The sequence below is a fragment of the Passer montanus genome, unplaced genomic scaffold (assembly GCF_014805655.1).
Source record: "Passer montanus isolate IOZ18808 unplaced genomic scaffold, ASM1480565v1 scaffold14, whole genome shotgun sequence".
Taxonomy (NCBI): Eukaryota; Metazoa; Chordata; class Aves; order Passeriformes; family Passeridae; genus Passer; species Passer montanus.
The window spans coordinates 2340975-2358770 of record NW_024360941.1 but is presented as its reverse complement, the minus strand read 5'-3'; the positions used below and the strand labels follow the sequence as shown (position 1 = coordinate 2358770).

At 38.1% G+C, this 17796-nt stretch overlaps 1 protein-coding gene across 5 annotated transcripts; it reads left to right on the top strand.

Annotated features, from left to right (window-relative positions):
• The first annotated feature begins 522 nt into the window (after positions 1–522).
• Positions 523–17333, top strand: MAP9 (microtubule associated protein 9). 5 transcript variants are annotated; one of them, XM_039700294.1, is made up of 12 exons: positions 523–791; positions 1765–1861; positions 2501–2674; positions 4601–4797; positions 5731–5789; positions 6266–6431; positions 7520–7609; positions 8269–8430; positions 8876–9021; positions 9743–9875; positions 15714–15825; positions 16423–17333. In XM_039700294.1, exons 1-12 carry the CDS (start codon positions 576–578, stop codon positions 16443–16445), a joined length of 1575 nt encoding a protein of 524 aa, XP_039556228.1. In that variant the 5' UTR covers positions 523–575; the 3' UTR covers positions 16446–17333. The 5 variants fall into 5 exon arrangements, 4 of the variants coding, with proteins under 4 accessions (XP_039556228.1, XP_039556229.1, XP_039556230.1 ...); XR_005626624.1 differs by lacking the exon at positions 16423–17333 and having other exon boundaries at positions 9743–10593; positions 15714–15824; XM_039700295.1 differs by having other exon boundaries at positions 15714–17333.
• The last annotated feature ends 463 nt before the right edge of the window (positions 17334–17796 follow it).

Genomic DNA, 17796 nt, shown 5'->3' with positions numbered 1-17796 from the left:
GACCTCTAGGACACCAGATGCCCTCTAGGACACCAGATGACCTCTAGGACACCAGATGCCCTCTAGGACACCTCTAGGTGCCTCTGCAGGGATGTGTGCTTCTTGACAAGGTGTCTGGTCACTGGGGGGCTGGTGCTTGCCAGGTGGATCACACAACCACTCTTTGGGGAAAAAAAATTGGAGTATTAGGAGGTGTAAGCACCACGCGATTTACTTCTCTGCCACTGTAATTTCTCCATGCCTAAAATCTGATTTAAACTAACAGGTGCTATGAGATCTGTATTGCAGAAAGCACTAAAATGCATATATTTCTTTCGGAAAGTGATCACAGCCCAAGTAGGAAGGTTTTGGACAATTATCTGACTGCAGGAGTGGGGCTGAGGAACGTGCGCCAGCCCTGGTACGAGTGTCATGGATGTATGGATGCGCTCCTTATGGGAACGGGGTTATTCGCTGGATAGGGACATCGGTAATGAATCCTGGCAGAGTACGGCCATCGCTAACAGATCCCGGCAGCGCGGCTGAGGCCCGGCTGAGGAAGTGGCGCTGCCGCGCCGTGAGGCGATTCCCGACGGATGAAGGCGCTCGCCGGCGCGGCCGTTGCCGGGAGACCGGGCGGGACCGGCCGGGTTCGGCCCGCGGCTCTTGCCCGGAGCTCCTTCCCGGGGCTCTCCGCCGGGGATTTTTCCCGAGGCTCCTTGCCAGGGCTCTCGGCGGCCGCGGGCGCTGCGAGGCGGCAGCGAGACACCTCCGCCATGGCGGGGGGAGGCACCGCCGGCTGCGCGCTGCAGGTGAGCGGCGGCGGCCGGGGCAGGGCAGGAGCCGGGGAAAGGCGACGCTGGGGCCCGCGAGCAGGTTTCTGCCGTTGGGAGCACGTTAATTCGCTGTTACCGGCAGCACAGGCACAAAAATCGGCGTTGCTCAGGAATTGGAAGCAGGCAAGCAGGCTGCCCGCGGTGAGGACACCGGGAGCTGCGCCCCGTGCCGAGGCTGGGATCAGCCCGGTGCCCGGCCCTGACAGCCGGGCTGGAGCAGCAGCCCCGCCACCAGCGGGAGCCTCGGGAGGCGCCTGACGGGCCGCTGCTCCTGGTGGTTTGTGGGTCAGGGCCCGCAGTCTGGAGATACTGGTGCATTTCTGTGTTTACAAACACATCTGATGTGTTTACAGTCTGTAATTAAGGCCAGTGCCCCTCAGAATCCCGTAAATGTATTGTGTCCCTGATTCCTGCAGCAGAGAGTTCAAAATACGTGAAGTTCTTCCATTGCTTTGGACCTGCCACCTGCTTCAGGCTCCTGTCGTGCGGCACCTTGTAAATGTATTGTGTCCGTGATGTCCTGCAGCAGAGGGTTCAAAATACGTGAAGTTCTTCCATTGCTTTGGACCTGCCACCCGCTTCAGGCTCCTGTCGTGCGGCACCTGCTGTCACAGACCCTCCTCTTGTGCTTTTCCCGATCAAAATATACAAAAGAGGAGGAGTGTCACATGATGATGCATCATGAGTGCCCAAAAATGGAAAAGGGATTTGCAGGATATGTTTCTTATAAAGAAATAGAAATAAATACATGGAGATTTGGGGACTTTTTTTTTTTGATGCAGATATGTTAGGGGAATGGAGATAGAATGGATCCAATAATTGTCAATTAATTGGGCTTATCTCTGTTGTTCAGTTTTACTTGCGTATATGCAGGAGGAGAGAATTAGTGCTGAAGCTGAACAAGTGAATCCTCCCTTTTTTGTAAAAATTATTTGTGATGCCATTTCAGCCTGAGCTACAGGAAGCAATTTCTGATTATGCAACAAGCAAGGAAAAAGATGAATATCCAGACGACTTTGAAAGTGATGAAGATGGCATGTTAAACAGTAAAACAAAATTAAATATTTTTCCTTGTGTTCTTCCTTTCCTAACTCATTACTAGATCCTAGACAATCTTTATGTGTCAGTATGATTTAGTGTTCTAAGATTTCATTTTTTAGCAACTTCTGAAGCATTGTCCTCCTCTGCAAAGTTAGCAGCAGAATTCCCAATGAAATCAGTGCAGGTGCCAGCATGCTATACCACACAGTCTATACTGTCCCTACCATTGTAGTCCCCAGTTCTCCTCCCTAGCCAAGAGAAGGGAAGATGGGTTCTAAATACCCAACCAATATATACCCAATACCAAATGTGCTCAGCTTTGTTGTTGATGACTTGCTTCCACTTTCTATATCATTGAGACTTTTTTTTCAGAAGGACTTTAAATTGCATGGCAGAAAATAATTAATGAGTGAATATTTTTCTTTGGATTTGATTCATGAAAATAGATGACGGGAAAGGAAGTAGAATAAGGCTGTAGATTAGTGGCTTTGCAGAGATCAGAGGCACAGAAAGAGAAATGCTCAGAAACTTAAATCAGGAGGGTGGTACAAGAAAAAATAGTGTTAGGTTATAGAAGATACAGGTTCTGTATTGCATTTTTTCCCACTTGTATCGAATAAAAGTTGGTAATGTGCTCTTTGCAGGTACTGGGAAAGAAAGTAATTCAGGTTCTACAAGCACTGGGAGATCTGTTGCTGGGAGTCCTGTCTTGAATGATGATGCTTTACAAAAAGCAGTAGATTTGGAAAAGGAAGCTGCTGATGACTTGAGTTTATCCTTTCATGAAAAGAAGCTTCAGCGAATAATGGTTTTAGAAGGTGAGCACATACAGAATGACAGAAAAGATGGCGAAGAAGGATGTTTGGAAGGTCAAAATGAGGATAATGACAGAAAAAATAATGAAGAAATACTGCAGGATAATAGTGAAAGTAATGACTTACCTATTAACGAACTACATTAAAAAAAATCAAAAGGAAAAGCAATGAAAAGCAATTCCTCAGATGCATAAAAAAGGAAATGTGAAGGTGAAAAGAAAGTATTTTAATGTTGTTGCTGCTTAGCCATTTTACAGTATTTTGAAGTGTTTTAATTTGGGTTATTTTCTGTGTTAATGATCATGTTCTAAAGATACACAATCTCTGTATGTCAGGGGGTAAACTGAATCAGTGTGGGCCAAAAGCAGGAGGTTCCTGTTTGCCTTTTCCTTTCAGAAGATGAAAAACAGCTGTTTAGGTCCCTAAAGTCCGGCTCTCCATCAGTGCATGTGCATGGAAGGTGTGAGGGGGTTGCCAAGATGCCTCCTCAGTGTGTGCCTGGCACAGAAAGCTGTATTCACATAGTATCCACTGACACAGTTTGGATGTATAGTCGAACACATAACCCCCCCAAACTTGAGTGCTTCAGTATAAGAATAGCTAATTCATTTTTAATATGCAATGCAGAATTTGGAATTCTGCTAATCATCTATATGTGTCAACAGACTTAGTATTTTTTTATGGAATTCTTAATATGAGAGGAGTTTGTCCTGTTTGATGTTGAGATACGTTTATGGCTGGTTACCACCTGTGCTGGAAAAGACTTAGCATTTTTTATGGAATTATGGAATTATTTTGTGGAATTATGGAGGAGGAGTTTGTCCTGTTTGATGTTGAGATACGTTTATGGCTGGTTACCACCTGTGCTGGAAGATTGCAGCTTTGAAATTGGTAGAGCAAGGTTAAAGGTATCAGCTTCATTTTTCCTTTCCACATGATGGCACCAAAGTGCCATCAAAGGTGTTTGAATGTGCAGACACCTCTTCTTCCTGGTTGGTGTGCCTGTGTAGTTTTAGACTGGCAGAAAAGAAGCTGAAATACTCCATTTCTTCATATGAATCAAAGTAATGCAGTAACACACTGCAGTATTGGTTAAAATTCAGTAAATTCAGAATTCTTGTCACCTTGAACATATCTTCATCACTGTATATTTAGGGTAAATTTCTTTGATTATGGACATTGGTGTTCATTTTTCAGGTATTTTGGAGTTAATTTGTTATCCAAAAAATCTATTTTTCTAAATAATTCCTTGAGAAATTTGTAAATTATTTCTAATTTGGTTTTACTCAGGCGTTTTTTGGTTTCTCTCTGAATTGTTTTACAAATTTAGATCTCTGCATTACTTACTGACAGCTGAAATCTGATGGAAATGTTTCTTAAGTCTTAATAATAATGTGTTTCATAAATAACATATTCACTATTTAGGCATACATTGAGATTGAGGTAATGTTCTCTTTAAATCCCCACTGTGGAATTTTTCAGTTATTCCCTCATGTGTCCCACACCCCTGAAGAACACTCCACAATGAAAGCAGTATTTGTTACCCAGAGTGCTAACTGGCATACTTCATTAGAAGTCTTCTAGACGTCAGAATAGCTCTTGCTGTGACTGCGGTGACTCTTGCTTTTGGTTTCTGCACTAGAGCCTTGTAAAGATGGAATGTTTTCCCTTGCTCTTACATTCTCTAACATTAGTTCAAGCTTCAGTTGCTACTCCAGTCTTACATGAAAATAGAAGTGAATACTGCTCTTATTTGTATATAGTTCTTACAAAGAGGCATACAGAAAGTACATTATACTATATAAAATTTAGTAGCAACTTTCATAAATGGGTGGTTTTTCTAGAACTATATTTTGTACGGAAAAAACAATACTCAAATACAATGAAGTTCTTGTTAATGTGTCCTCTCAATCTTTTTTCTCCCTTTAGATCAAGATCAGAAGACTGTCAGCACCAGTGACTTGAAACTGGAGGACAATGGTAGGAAATCCCCTTCTGTTGACAGTTCAGATGGAATGATGAAAATAACAGAAGAGCAAAAAATAGCTGATACAATGCAGGAGGTGTCAGTGAATGATCAATCTGAGCACGGGGAGGCAAAAAACACATCCAAGAACTCTGTCAAGGTATTGCTCATACACAGTTTACCATTGTTTGTAACAGTGTCCTAGAAGCACAATGGAGAGTGTTTTTAAGTTACCGTTGGTATCTTAAGTGTGTAGAACACTGTGTATAGCTGACAATTTCTGCCTGGCTTAGAGCAGAGGCTCTTATAAATTCTGTATAGCTTTATGAAAGGTGTAAGGAATACCTTTTCCACAGATTATTGAAGTCAGATAAAGGCATTGAAATGTGTTTTCCAGCCATAAGAAAGTATCTTTCTCAAAGTGAAAATGTCAAATGTCTGTTGTGAGGATAGCTGAATAGCAGTGAGCAGTGTGTGTTGGCAGAGGATGGGATCCATGTGCAACCTGAATAATGGATAGGATGCAAAGCACTCCATTCTGTATCCTAAAAAGAATGCAGCTACATGCAATTATTAAGGCTAAGTATTCAAAAGACTTAAAAGAGTGTTTATAGAAAAACCAGCTGTGTTCTTTTTACTTTTTATTATTTCTAAACCGTTGACTGTATTTTTGCATAATACAAATGAACATTCCTAGCTGCCATTCCAAAATGATACAGGCATTCTGAAAGGTTGGTTGGTTGGTTGGTTGGTTGGTTGGTTGGGTTTGGGGGCTTTCTTTGTTTTGGTGTTGTTTTTTTTTTTGTTTTGTTTTGGTTTGGTTTGGTTTGGTTTTGGTTTGGTTTGGTTTGGGTTTTTTTTGTTGTTGTTTTCTCTCGTTACTTTCTTATCCTGTACTATACCCTCTCTTTATTAGGGTCTCTTTCTTGCCTGTTTTTATAACATCATGAGACCATGGAATATCTTGACTTGGAAGTGACTCATAAGGGCTGAATCCAGTTCTCAGTGTCCTTGTTAGCTTGTAAAAACCTGTTTTCATCCTGATCTGTTGCTTCAGAGACTCTATAACTTTATTTTCCTCTGTGTTTCTTAGAAACTAAGTGAAACAAAGGAGAGAGTTCTACAAAACCCAAAGGCTTCTTTATCTGACAGGTAAGAGAGGATTGACAAACATTGTTCTGAGCTGTTTAAGATGCCTGTGAGTGCCCCGAAAATGCTGCTCCCCTCTCACTTCCTGTCATAATTGTCTTTGCTGCTGACAACATCTGACCATCTGTGGAAAACAGTTTAGTGCATGTGGCATGTTGTTATGACCCTTGCTCAGGTTTAGGTCAGATCAGACTCCCAGATCTTTGCCAGTGTGTGTGATGAGTGTGTTACTGGAGTCTTTACAGGCTCTAAGCTGTTTCTTAGATGAAAGTGTAAGTAACTTGTAAATTTACAAGAGGTAAGTTTTTTCTCCTTTTCCTTTCCCCAGTCCCCAGTCAAGTGCATATTAAAAAAAATCACAGTAACTTTGGGTATGCACTGAAATAAGAGGAACACTACTCATACCCAGCTCATAATACTGTATGAGCTACAGTAAAAGGAAAGGTCATTAATGTGTTTGTGTTCTGGTATTTTCCTAGGTCTACAACTTCTGTGCATTTAAAGAGAAAGGGGAAAGCTGTTCCATCAACTTCACCTGTTTCATCTCAGTATCTGGGATCAGTGAAGGTGTTGGAGGACAAATGCGTGCAGAAGAAAAGTCCAGAATTCAACAAAGTAGATGATTTAAGGGCAGCTGTTTATCAGGTAGATTTTTAAAATGAATGAACAAACAAACAAAATTTTGCATAGAAATGTCCTGATACGGGGGTCAAGATCTCATATTTTCTTGAAATCAATATTTTTTACGATATTTCTTTTATTGGCTTACAGGTATAGAAATATTTTTATTCTGTTTGCTATGCCTTTTGCTCATATTATGAACAAAAAGTTCAGTGAAAGGGACATAATGTTTTTATGTGGCTTATAATTTATTGTTTCAGACTATTTTCAGGCACATATTTTCCATTATTTCTACTTCATCCTTAACATAAGTAAATGTCTACTTACAGTTGTTTGTTTTTTTTCCCTGATATGTTCTATTCAAATAGCATTCAGGAAAAGTGATAACAAATCCTGAACTTTTTCCAGAAGAATAACATATGTAAATTTCTTGTAGAATTTCATAATTATTTTCTGGGTTTAAACAAGTTTTTGCTAATCTGTTTGAGAACAACTCTCATTAACAGGCACCGTTTATATTGGTATGTGTTTTTAATACTTGTTATGGTCCTAAAACAAATTTTAGACCCTCAAATCCATATTTATATTGTCTCCACAGTTTTTGAAGAATAGTCTTCATTTAGGACACTATTATCTTTGAGCTGTATACCATATATACAGTTAATTCTTTAAAATTTAAGCCTGATTCTGCAGATGGCTCATAACCTTTTATGGCTGCCTGAAGTCTCACTTTTTCCAGCAGGATTTTATTCTCTTTAATTGTATGTATTTTCAAGAGAGACAACAAATGTAAATAATATTCCTATATATCAGGTAATATGAACCTTCATTACATTTCTCTATTTAATTTTGATAAATGCTGACATTTTTGTTGGTGTTTGTAGGAAGATGCTTTTTAAAAGATCTTTGAGCTTTTTAAGATTTTGTAGCTGTGATTTTAGAACCTTAAATTTTTTTGGTCAAAATGTTCATGTGATGACATCTTAGTTTTCTACATGGGATGCTTATTTAACTAGCATATGGAAAAACTGAGAGTAATATTGGTGGTCATTATATTTGTGCTGTTCTTATACCTTAAAAGGACTTTAAAAATATTTTAACGATTCTTACAGAACTGGTTGGAAAAGAAAAAGCTCCTTCTACTGGAATTAAAGAGAAGTGAAAAGGAAAAAGCTGAAATTCTAAGGAGCAATACTGAAAAGGTTTGTTTACATTGTTGTTTAAAAAGAAGTTGACCAGCTATGACTCTTTGAAGTGTTCTTCCTGCCTAAGTGCATTCCTCTGCTGTTGTAAGGTATCTGGTTTTCTCCAAATAGCACAAGGTGATGTGAATCAAGGAATGGCAAGTTCTTCTTGTTAGGGTTGTGGTAAGCACTGTCCATCCAATGCTTCCCTACACATTTACATAAGGTGTGCTAGAAATGTACTTCCTAGGTTAATTTTCGAGTTAATTTACAAAGACCTTGGGATGCTCAGCTCTGAAGGTGCTAAGTTTTGTTTTGTGCTTGAGAACATGTATTCACTCCTTGCCTCAAGAGACCCTTACCTAGACAAGGCTCTGGCTTGAATAGTATCATGAACATTCTTTGATTTGGCTTTTTAACTATTTAATATGTTTCACTTCTAAGCACTTAACGTGCATTTCATATCCTTCTACACATATTTTGTGGGGGCAGTTAGTCTCATTTAAGTAAATTAAAAATGGGCATAGAAAATAGCTCTATATATGCTTAAAATTTAATTGTAATACTTGCAATGTTGTCAGCAAATCAATATCTGTTTCTTTATTGCTCCATTTAGCAATAAGTTTAAAGCTTATTATTGAAATTGATTCAAATGTAGACTTTTATTTCCAATCTAGAAAGAAGCACTTAAAAGAGAAGAATCAGTTGCATGTTACGAAGCCTGGAAAAAAAAGAAAGATAAAGAAGCAAGGAAGTTAAATGAAAAAAAAAAGCTTGAAGAACTTGAGGAAAAGAAACCAGCAGAACAGAATAAAGAAAAAACAGAAGCAGCACAAGCGGTGATGTGAAATATGTACCTAAGTGTGTATTTGAATGTGGTTCAAGAGATGGTAAAAATATTTTTGATTAATCCAGAAGGAGATAGAAATGAACTAGAATCTTTAATCTAGACATGCTTAGTTTTTTAAGAAATCTTGTATTAGGTTTTGTTCTGTAAGAAATATGTAATGTATATACTTGCAGACAAACAGGATGCTATATTTGGAGTCTATTAACTGAGCATAAAATAAACTTCATACAAATACATTAGCAATTAACTATTACCTACTGGAAAAATAAGATTCTTTTTAGGTATAGTGATACCCACTTCTGAGCAATTCTGCAAGCAAATACTCTGAAATTAGAATGTGCAGAAATTACAAAAAATAATAATGCAGATTAGACTAGTGGAGTATTTACAGAAAGGTGAGGTAAGTTTTTTCATGTGTCTGTGGTTGTCTTTAGGCATTCAAAAAATGGAAAGAAAGAAAAGTGGAATATTTAAGAGAGCAAAGCAGGAAGGAAAAACAGTCTGAAAAAGTGAGGAAGAAGATAGAAGAAGACCTAGTTGCAGAGAAGAAGAGAGTCAGTGTATCAGCAGTTGAAAAATGGTACTTCTCCACTATGTTTGCTATATCATAGCTTCCAAAATCCTTGCTTAAAAATGTGATAGGTCTTCTGTGAATACTTGATGTGCTTGTAATGGGAAGAAAATGGAATGCTTGGGATCAGACTCTTCATTCACAAAGGAGACAAAGTCTAACAGTGCAAACCAGCTGTGCAGTTCCCTTCTGTTTATTAATTTAGTTGCTTTCCTCCCCAAGAGGATATTGACTAAGCCCAGGCAGAGATAATGCAAGTGATAAAATTCATTGAGTAGTAGTATGTTTATTCTTATGCTTCATTACTAAGCCATAGGAAGGAAGGTATATCTTTAAAGTTTCATGGAATACAATGTAGGAATGCAGATGTAGAAAGAAGGAAGTGAGATGTATCTGCTGGAGATACTCTATATTAGTTTTACAAGCCAAGAATTTTCACAGACAATGCACAACTTACATTTACCTACAGAAGTTCAGAATGTTTTGGTTTTTGTTATATTAAATAAGGGAGAAAAAAGTACAGAAAAGGTGATGCCATAATAGATGGAGTAGTAGATTGATTTATACCTTGGTGACGTATAAAAATGGACATGGAAGATTTTAAATACATATTCTTAATCTTTTATTTTAAGTGTTAAATACATATTTTGACTCAATTTGCTTAATTGGTCACAGATGCAGCTTTTGGTCTGTATACAATGACCTCTTGCTCTTCCCTCTTACTATGCAGGAATGAAAAGAAGGAAGAATATATAAAAAAGAAGAAAGTAGAAAAGTTCCTAGAGAAAAGAAAGCGAGAAATGCAACAGGCAAAGAAGGAAGAAAAAAGTGAAAAGGCTATGGAGGAGTATGAAAAATGGCTGGTATGTGTGTTGGATTTGGGGGTTCTTTTTGCCTTTTGTCAAAGCCAAAACATTTGATGTGTGAGCACTTGAGTATTGCAATACTCGTGGGGTGTTGTGCTGTTATGAGAGAGGCCAGACGGTGGCAACATTACATCGCTTGTCCCCCTTGAATGTGAGCAAAATGTTGCTGAAGTACAGTGCACTTGATATCGGGCATACATGGAAAATATATTCTCCCTACCTACATGTCATAGAGTTTTCAATTTTCATCAGGCTTAGTTTTTTGCTATTCCATATCAGGAGCAACCATCTCTGAAGGGCCAATTAGCCAGAGCACAAAACCTGCAGTCAAACAGCATTGCCAGCTGCAACAGTCAGTGCATGTACATTCAAGGAAGCATTGAAAATGGAGACTTGGAGAGCTCACAATTGATAAAAGCACTTGTAATGAGGTTCAAGATGATTTCCATTTGCAAGAAAGGATGGAACTCTGATGCTCCCAATTATATTTTTCTCACAGCAGTGTCCCTGTTGTAAAGCAGGAAATTAATCCAGTGCAGTAGTCCCAACAATAAGGCAGGTTATTTTTCCTTGCTGCAGAAAGACAAACTACAAGAGAGATCACTAATATTCTTAGCATGTTGTTTTCTTTAAGGTATGTGACTTGCCAGTTAAAGAAGAACCTGTTTTAATTCGCCACCCTGTGACACAGTCTTCCTTCATACTGATTGTCAAGGTTTTTTTAGTTAGAAAGTGTTTATTCTGTTGTCTCTCTTCTATGTGATTTCTGGCATGCCTTGAACATATGGTCTATGTTGCCATTTTTAAGAATGGGATCTTGCAACCCAGCTGGATTATGGTCCTTAGAGGAATTCTTCTTTAGTGTCAATAGCTTAAATTTCTTTTCTTTTCTTTTCTTTTCTTTTTCTTCTCTGTTGTTAGGAGGAAGAGGCATATAGATGAAAACTGAGTCGGGCAGCTGTACAGGTGTGGGATTGGTTTGGAGAGGACTTAGAGAGAATAATCATCCTTTACTTGGCTAACCCTGAAATACACAATTGCATGAAACAGGGAGAGCCTGCATGTTTTCCCTTCTCTCTGCTTCCAAACATATTTAGTCTTAAGTTTAGATCTTTTAAGATGTTTGACCTAGTCCCCTGTTGAAATACCTCTCATTTCTGTAATCACTGATAAGAAGGTTTTTTTCTGGTCCCCATTGTCAAGAGATTTTCAGCTCAGTTTAGCAAATGATTAATGTCTGATCTTAGGTTATTTCTTGCTTTGTCAATATTTCTGATTGCCAAGGTAGGGAGTACTGTGCTTTGAGCAGTAACTAATGCTCTGCTCACTGAGACTATCCTAATCAGCTTAGTTGTACCAAAGCAAGAATGTTACTTCTCATTGTACATTTGACTTCCTTGCTGTCCTGGGCTCTGTATGAATATAAAAAAATTACCCCTTTTCTTGGGAGTGAAAGATGCTGCCTAGCACAGACTCTCCCATTCAAATTGTGTGTGAATTCCTGAGGTTATCTCTTCAGTGGGATTATTAATGAAAATTTTAGTAGTTGGAGGAATGACCAGATCTAACTAGACATACATGTGCCTACATGAGAAATAAGCAAGTATAGGATGGGATAAGTACTGAACTGGTTGGCAGAGGTATCTCTAACATGACCCCATTTTCAGTGTCTGTGCAAGTGTTGACTGATGTGTCTCGTGTCCAGTCTTCACATTTTTACTTTCAGAATTTCTGCTGTCTTTTTGCAACTTACACACTTTTATTTGAGAAAGCATATTGGGAAATGGCTCTGTTATAATTTTTGGCCAGAATATTGCCTCACTTTGTACATTTACAGAAAAGATACAGACCATTAGTGAACTGCAGGAGAAAAACACTATAAAGTTGTCATTGCATTACCAAGGAAACTGAGGTGACATCTACCTGCAGGTAGATAGGCATCAGATCTGAGGGCAGAATTTGGAAGCATTTTAGAAGTATTCTTCCAACAAAAAAAATACTTTTAAGGGAAAAAAATAGAAGTGATACAGTGGGAAGTACTCTAACCTTTTCATTAACATTCAGTGGAAAGAAACGTGTACATTCATTCTTAGCTTTCCTGAAGAAGGTGTTGACCATAATTCATGGATAAAACAGACATGAAAATCTAATTGTAGTTCTTCTAAAATAGAAGAAACATTCTGCTTTTATGTTAATGGAAATTCTGTTACTTCTGCTTTTAGAGGTCATTGTGTGAATGTTTGATAGCATAAGAGCATAGAGAAGATTACTTTTTAAGCCTGGAAATAAATGCCCTGGAAAAGGCTACTAATACTTGTAAAATACTGGCATAAAAAGGATAATCTTGAGGTGAGATGCTTTAGTATTGCCTGGAAATTCAAGCTTCTGATTATTTTGTTTCTTCCTATCATTTGCTTCTTGCTGCCCACCAAGAACTCTTCAAGCCTATCTATATTGATAAATGATCGTTTTTTAGTTACTGCATAATACCAGTGTCTGACCCTTGTCATTGGCATGCACCTGTTGTGAGGAGTGGAATGAGGACAAGAATCACGTAGAAAGTTTATAATGACAGATCAGTTTAGTTTCCATTATTTCTGCGATACTAATCTTGATACTTCTTTACTGTAGATAGAAGTGAGTATCATCTCTAGATAAGTTAATGTTGTCCATTTTCTGTGATAAACATCAACCTACCTTGAGCTTCTAAGTAAGGCTGCTCTCAAATAGTTCTCAAAGACCAACATAGTAATGTTGAAAGCCTTAGAAGTTGTTTGACATTTTACCTTGAATTTCAGCATGTGCAATATCTATTTTTGGCATTCTAAAGCTGTTTAAAAACATCAAGAAAGGATATACTGGATAAGTCCCATGGATTTGTTACTTTTCGGGGTTAGAAATAGCTGAAGTGGGTTGTCAGTTTTATGTATTCATTAATTTCGTGAGATCTCTCTGAAAATTCTTTCTAAATTGCAATTTTCATGGCCTGTCATTGCAGTAGGTTAGAAATAAGACTGCTATTGTTACTCCTCTTAAATGTTGTCAGTCTTCTGTAATATCTAAAATTCAATTTCTATGTGGCTGTCGTACTGCTAATGAATGTGCTCTTCCCAGAATTTCATAAATGAAAAATATATTCATCTTGCTAGGCTGTTGAGGAGGAAAGTTCCACAGAAATCATGCCATGCAGTTGACTTGATCTGTGTAAGGTACAGTTATTGATGTAGCCTTTCACTGTTTCTGTTACTCTAGATCAATTAGTGCAAATGCCATCTTGTTTATTATTCTATTGAATATTTCTATCAGTTATGTCTTGTGAGAATTTGCACTGTAGTTACCACAAGAATATAAAAACTTTGTGTGTGTTGAGGACAGGGAGGATTCCAGTAGAACTTCACTTTGAATTTAATCTTTTAAAAACAGTTAAATTAACTTAAGACTCTTTCCTTGCCTGGGATTCATTAATGCAAATTGGATCTCAAACCCAAACATTCAAAACTGAAGCACAGTTAAAAAATCCAAAGCAGCTTTTGTTCCTTTCTTGGGTGGGTGCATACTTTATTTTTGGTTGTGGTTTTTCATACTTGTGTCTGTTGTGTAACATCTATTCAGTAGAGAGTGCTTGATAAACATAAAATATGCACATTTCTTTGTAGCGTGCAATGTCTCTAATGCTTGCAGTACTGCTGCAATAAGTGTTACTTTTAATGAGTTTTCACTTACCTGTCCTGATGGTATACGTATCTTTGTACAATATAATTCTATGACTATAGATACAGGAGCAGGTATCATATATGTATTCCAAGAGAGTGTATTCTTCCCAAGCTCATCTGTACTGCTTCACATATCTTTTTTTGAAAAATATCACTTACAATGCAGACTACTTTCTCTTAGGTTACTAAACAGTTCCCTTGAAGAATTCTAGAATATCTTTAATTTGTTCTAGACCCAAAGCCACTAGTTGTGTTCATCTGATGACATCTCTGTGGAAGGAGAAAGAAGGCAACAGTGAGGGATGAGAAGAGTCAGAATGTCACAGTGCTGCAAGCCTAGTTTGTTTCAATTACTCCATTTGATCAGAAAGATACAGTTTTTACAGAGAGATAATATTTTTATTAGACTGTGATGAACTTTTATATTGCTTATTTTAGGAAAGGGCCTTCCTTTTCCATGCAAACCTTGCCTTGCTTTTAATCAGCCTTATTAGTAATGACATGAAATTATTGTGTGTTTGTTTAGCCAGACCAGATGTTCCTAGCTGAATTGGATCTTCAGGTTTATGTTGACAAAGAGCTGAAGGTCACAGATTAAAATCATATTGATAGGGTTGATATTTCAGTGTGTTGCTTTGCTTTCTACAATGTTTGGACACATGTATGTGTAAAACAGGAGAAAACTTCACTCAAGCTCTCTTTCTTACAGTAACGCTTCCACAGCCCTTTTCAGTCTACTCCCTCAGCCACAGTTACCTCACTATTGCCCTGCTCACATGAGTAACAGCCAAACACTGCCAGCATCCTGGGAATTTGTGGATACATGGTGTCCATCAGAGCAAGAGGATCATGGGTTATATGACAGTTCCAGTTATCTTACAGCTGTCCTCAAGAAGCAGTACTTCCACTGCAGTGCAGATCATACATGTGAAAATACTAAACTATGGGTGCTTCACAGTGCTGGCTGATGGGCTGCAAATGATGAAGGAACCAGGGCTGGATGTGGCACAGCTGATGATGGTTTTGAGTGGGCATATCCACATTGCATCTTTACTACCAGGGTTGTGTTTGCCTGTTGTTGGTCTTAGGAATGCATGTACTGTTCATGTGTGAGAAGGGCAGCTGCTCAAGGACTTCTTATCCACCCATCACGGGGGACACTGTAAATTGTGCTGTGGTCTGTATGGCCAACCTTGGTTCTACCAAGAACAAAACTACTTTTAATTCAGTAAGAAATGTGCACCCGTATGCACCACAAGCCTGCAAGGAAAACTTGCACCCACAGGGTGCTCGCCAGTGTACTAAACTGCTAATGCAGATGCACCTTTAAATGCTGGTCCCCTTGAGGGTGAAATGGCAGTCATCTTTGCAGAGAAGAATGCTTACGTAGAATAGAACTGATTAGAAATTCAAAAATAATTATAAATAATTGCAACTTAATTTTTGAATGGCAGGTCTCTTGAAAATCATTAGTTAATGAGACACAAAAAGAGTGTTGAAAGTGTCTTGCAACCCTCATCATCCTAATTGCCCCATTGCTGTTTGAAACAATAGAAAATAGAATTAGAACCTTGCAGTGCTTGTAACATAAGTTAGATAGATCTTTGTTTAAAATTAAATTAATTACCAATTTGTTCTAGTACATGGCAAGTGTGATTTAATAAGTGCAGAAAGTTACAATGATGCATCAGTGTTCTCATTATATGAGAACAATATATTTTGCATTGTGATTTAGGTATCCTCTTAAAGACAAGAAGCAATTAATATGAGACTAATTACATGCAAGACCAATAGGCCAGTAAGGACAAATCCAGTAGGCCTTCTGTTGGGCTCTTTGTTTAGACAGTGCACAAACCCAGCCCATCCTTGAGACAATCACCCTAATTGTAAGTGACACCCAATGTGCTGCCTCTTGTGTTGCATTGTGCAGTGTCTGTGACTGAAACTCTAAAAGGGATGTGCCAAGCTCCAAAAGGCAAATTTATATTGCATGTTTTCTTTTCATTTTACACAAGAAAGGGATAATAATAATGTAACTTTCCTGTTAGTAGAATTGTTGTTGAGGGGCAGGAGGGTGGTTTTGTTTTTGGGCTTCTTTTTTCACACATCTTTTTATTCTCAGGAAAACAAAATGAGGACAGAACAGCTTGAGAAGTACCAAAAGAAGTTGCAGGCTGTCCATGGGAATGAAATGAGTCCTCCCTGGAGACCACCTGGCAAAGTCACATATTCTAGTAATTACTAAGCAGTTTATTGCCTTCCCGTAGAACAGATAGTTTACAAAGTTCTGTCAATAGCTAGTAGCACTTTTGTTACCAGCTGATTTTCACTGAATCCATTATAGGTGTTAAATTATTTATTTTTAGTTTATTTTATATCTGCAGTTTAAATAAACCTGTTACTCATTTGCATTGCTTTATAAAATGTAATAATTTTTCTAATTCCACATTTCAATTAGTTTTGCTAAATTCCATATTATGGCATACCTTTTTGGTGAAAACTTATATCTAGGATACATAAATCTGGACTCTGGCAATTTTTTTCACCCAATAAGTAGTAGAATGGTTATTTTTAGGTTATTAGACTACACTCTTAATGAATTAATTCTTGAAGAAATTATATGAGGAGGCTGTAGGATAAGGATGATGGTAAGGAGATGTTGGCTCTCTTGTGGTGGTAGATAACAAAAGGCTAAGGAGTATGGAAGCAGGATGTCATTTTCATACAGTAATATACAAGATACAGAGAAAATATATATTGCAGATAGGTGAATACAGGGTTTTCATAAGCTCCAGGTCTGTTACTGGCTGTTGGCTGTTCCCTCATGGCAGGCCAGACATTTTTCCAGCAGTAGTGGAGAAAAGAGAATCTACTGCCAGCAGAAACTTTGAAGAAGCTGAGAAGATGCCCAGCCAGAGCAGCTTCAGTGGCCCACGTAAGAGGTAGTAAAATTACAGACAGCAGCAGGAGAGATGACGAACTGCAGCCCTGGCAGAATGCAAAAGAATTGCCAATTCAAAAGTGGCACGTCTGGATTTTATGAGAAAATACTAAATTACTTCAGGCCTTCAGATTGGGGTGGTGTCATGCATCATTGGTGCTCTGGGTTTTTAGCACTTGGAGCCTGGAATTTGAGTTCAGTCTGTTAAGAAACTCCAGCTATAGTATCACGGGAGGATGAAATTTGTAGCAGGCAGCAGAGTTTATTGTACAACAGACCTGAAGAGTCTGAGACAAGGCAGCCTGTGAGAAAGGGATCATCTGGATCTTTATTTTTGCAGTGTCCCGCCAGAGGAAGCAAGGAGGGTCCCAATGCTGACTTGAGGGGTGGAAATGAAAAGTGTGGTAGGATTAGTGGCAGAGATCAAATAGAGTTTGTCAGGTTCCTGTTCCTGAACTGAATGCTGCATCCTCACTGACTTTAAGCCTTTCTATAACTGGATAGAAGGTTTTGACAGAAGACAGAAGTGAGAAGATGTGGGTGCCATCTTTCAGAGGAATGAGGAGAAGCTCACAAATTCACAACTTCTCAATTAGGAAAGGATGCTGAAGTCTGTAGACAAGGGAAAACAGTTGACATGTTTAACTTTTATAATAAAATTTGGGGGGCTTCATTTAATGTTATATTGTAAAAATTTGCACATGTTGCAGCATAACACAGTCATAGAAGAATTAGAGCTGAGAAATATAAAAAAATGTACATTAATGTATAAGAATATACAAATATCTGTATAGATGCTATCTATATGTTTATTGATGATAGAGGGAAAATATTTTCTATTAATAAAGTATATTTTAGTAATAGCCTCAATGTTTTCATTGGATTTTAGGATACAAATCTTTATTTAAATCTTTAGTACATAGAAATTAACTAGGCAGTGTCTAAGACCAAGCTATCACTGTTAACATGACAAGTAGGTAGGGAACTGTATGCCACTGAAGGCAAGCTTCTACAGCATTCCAGCTGTCTCCTCCAGCTCTCTGACACTTGCTGATGCACCAATGCAAACATTTATTTAAAGAACATAGTTTCTAAACAATAACCTAGAAGATTTTAGTATCTGTAATTTTTTTCCAAAGTATTTGGTTTAGGCATTAAGTTTCTCCATTAGTGCCCTAAAGGCACAGGTTGATGATAAATGATTTTCTGTTTCAAGTCTCTCATTCTGGGTAAGAAAAATTCTATGCTGTTTTCCATTATATAT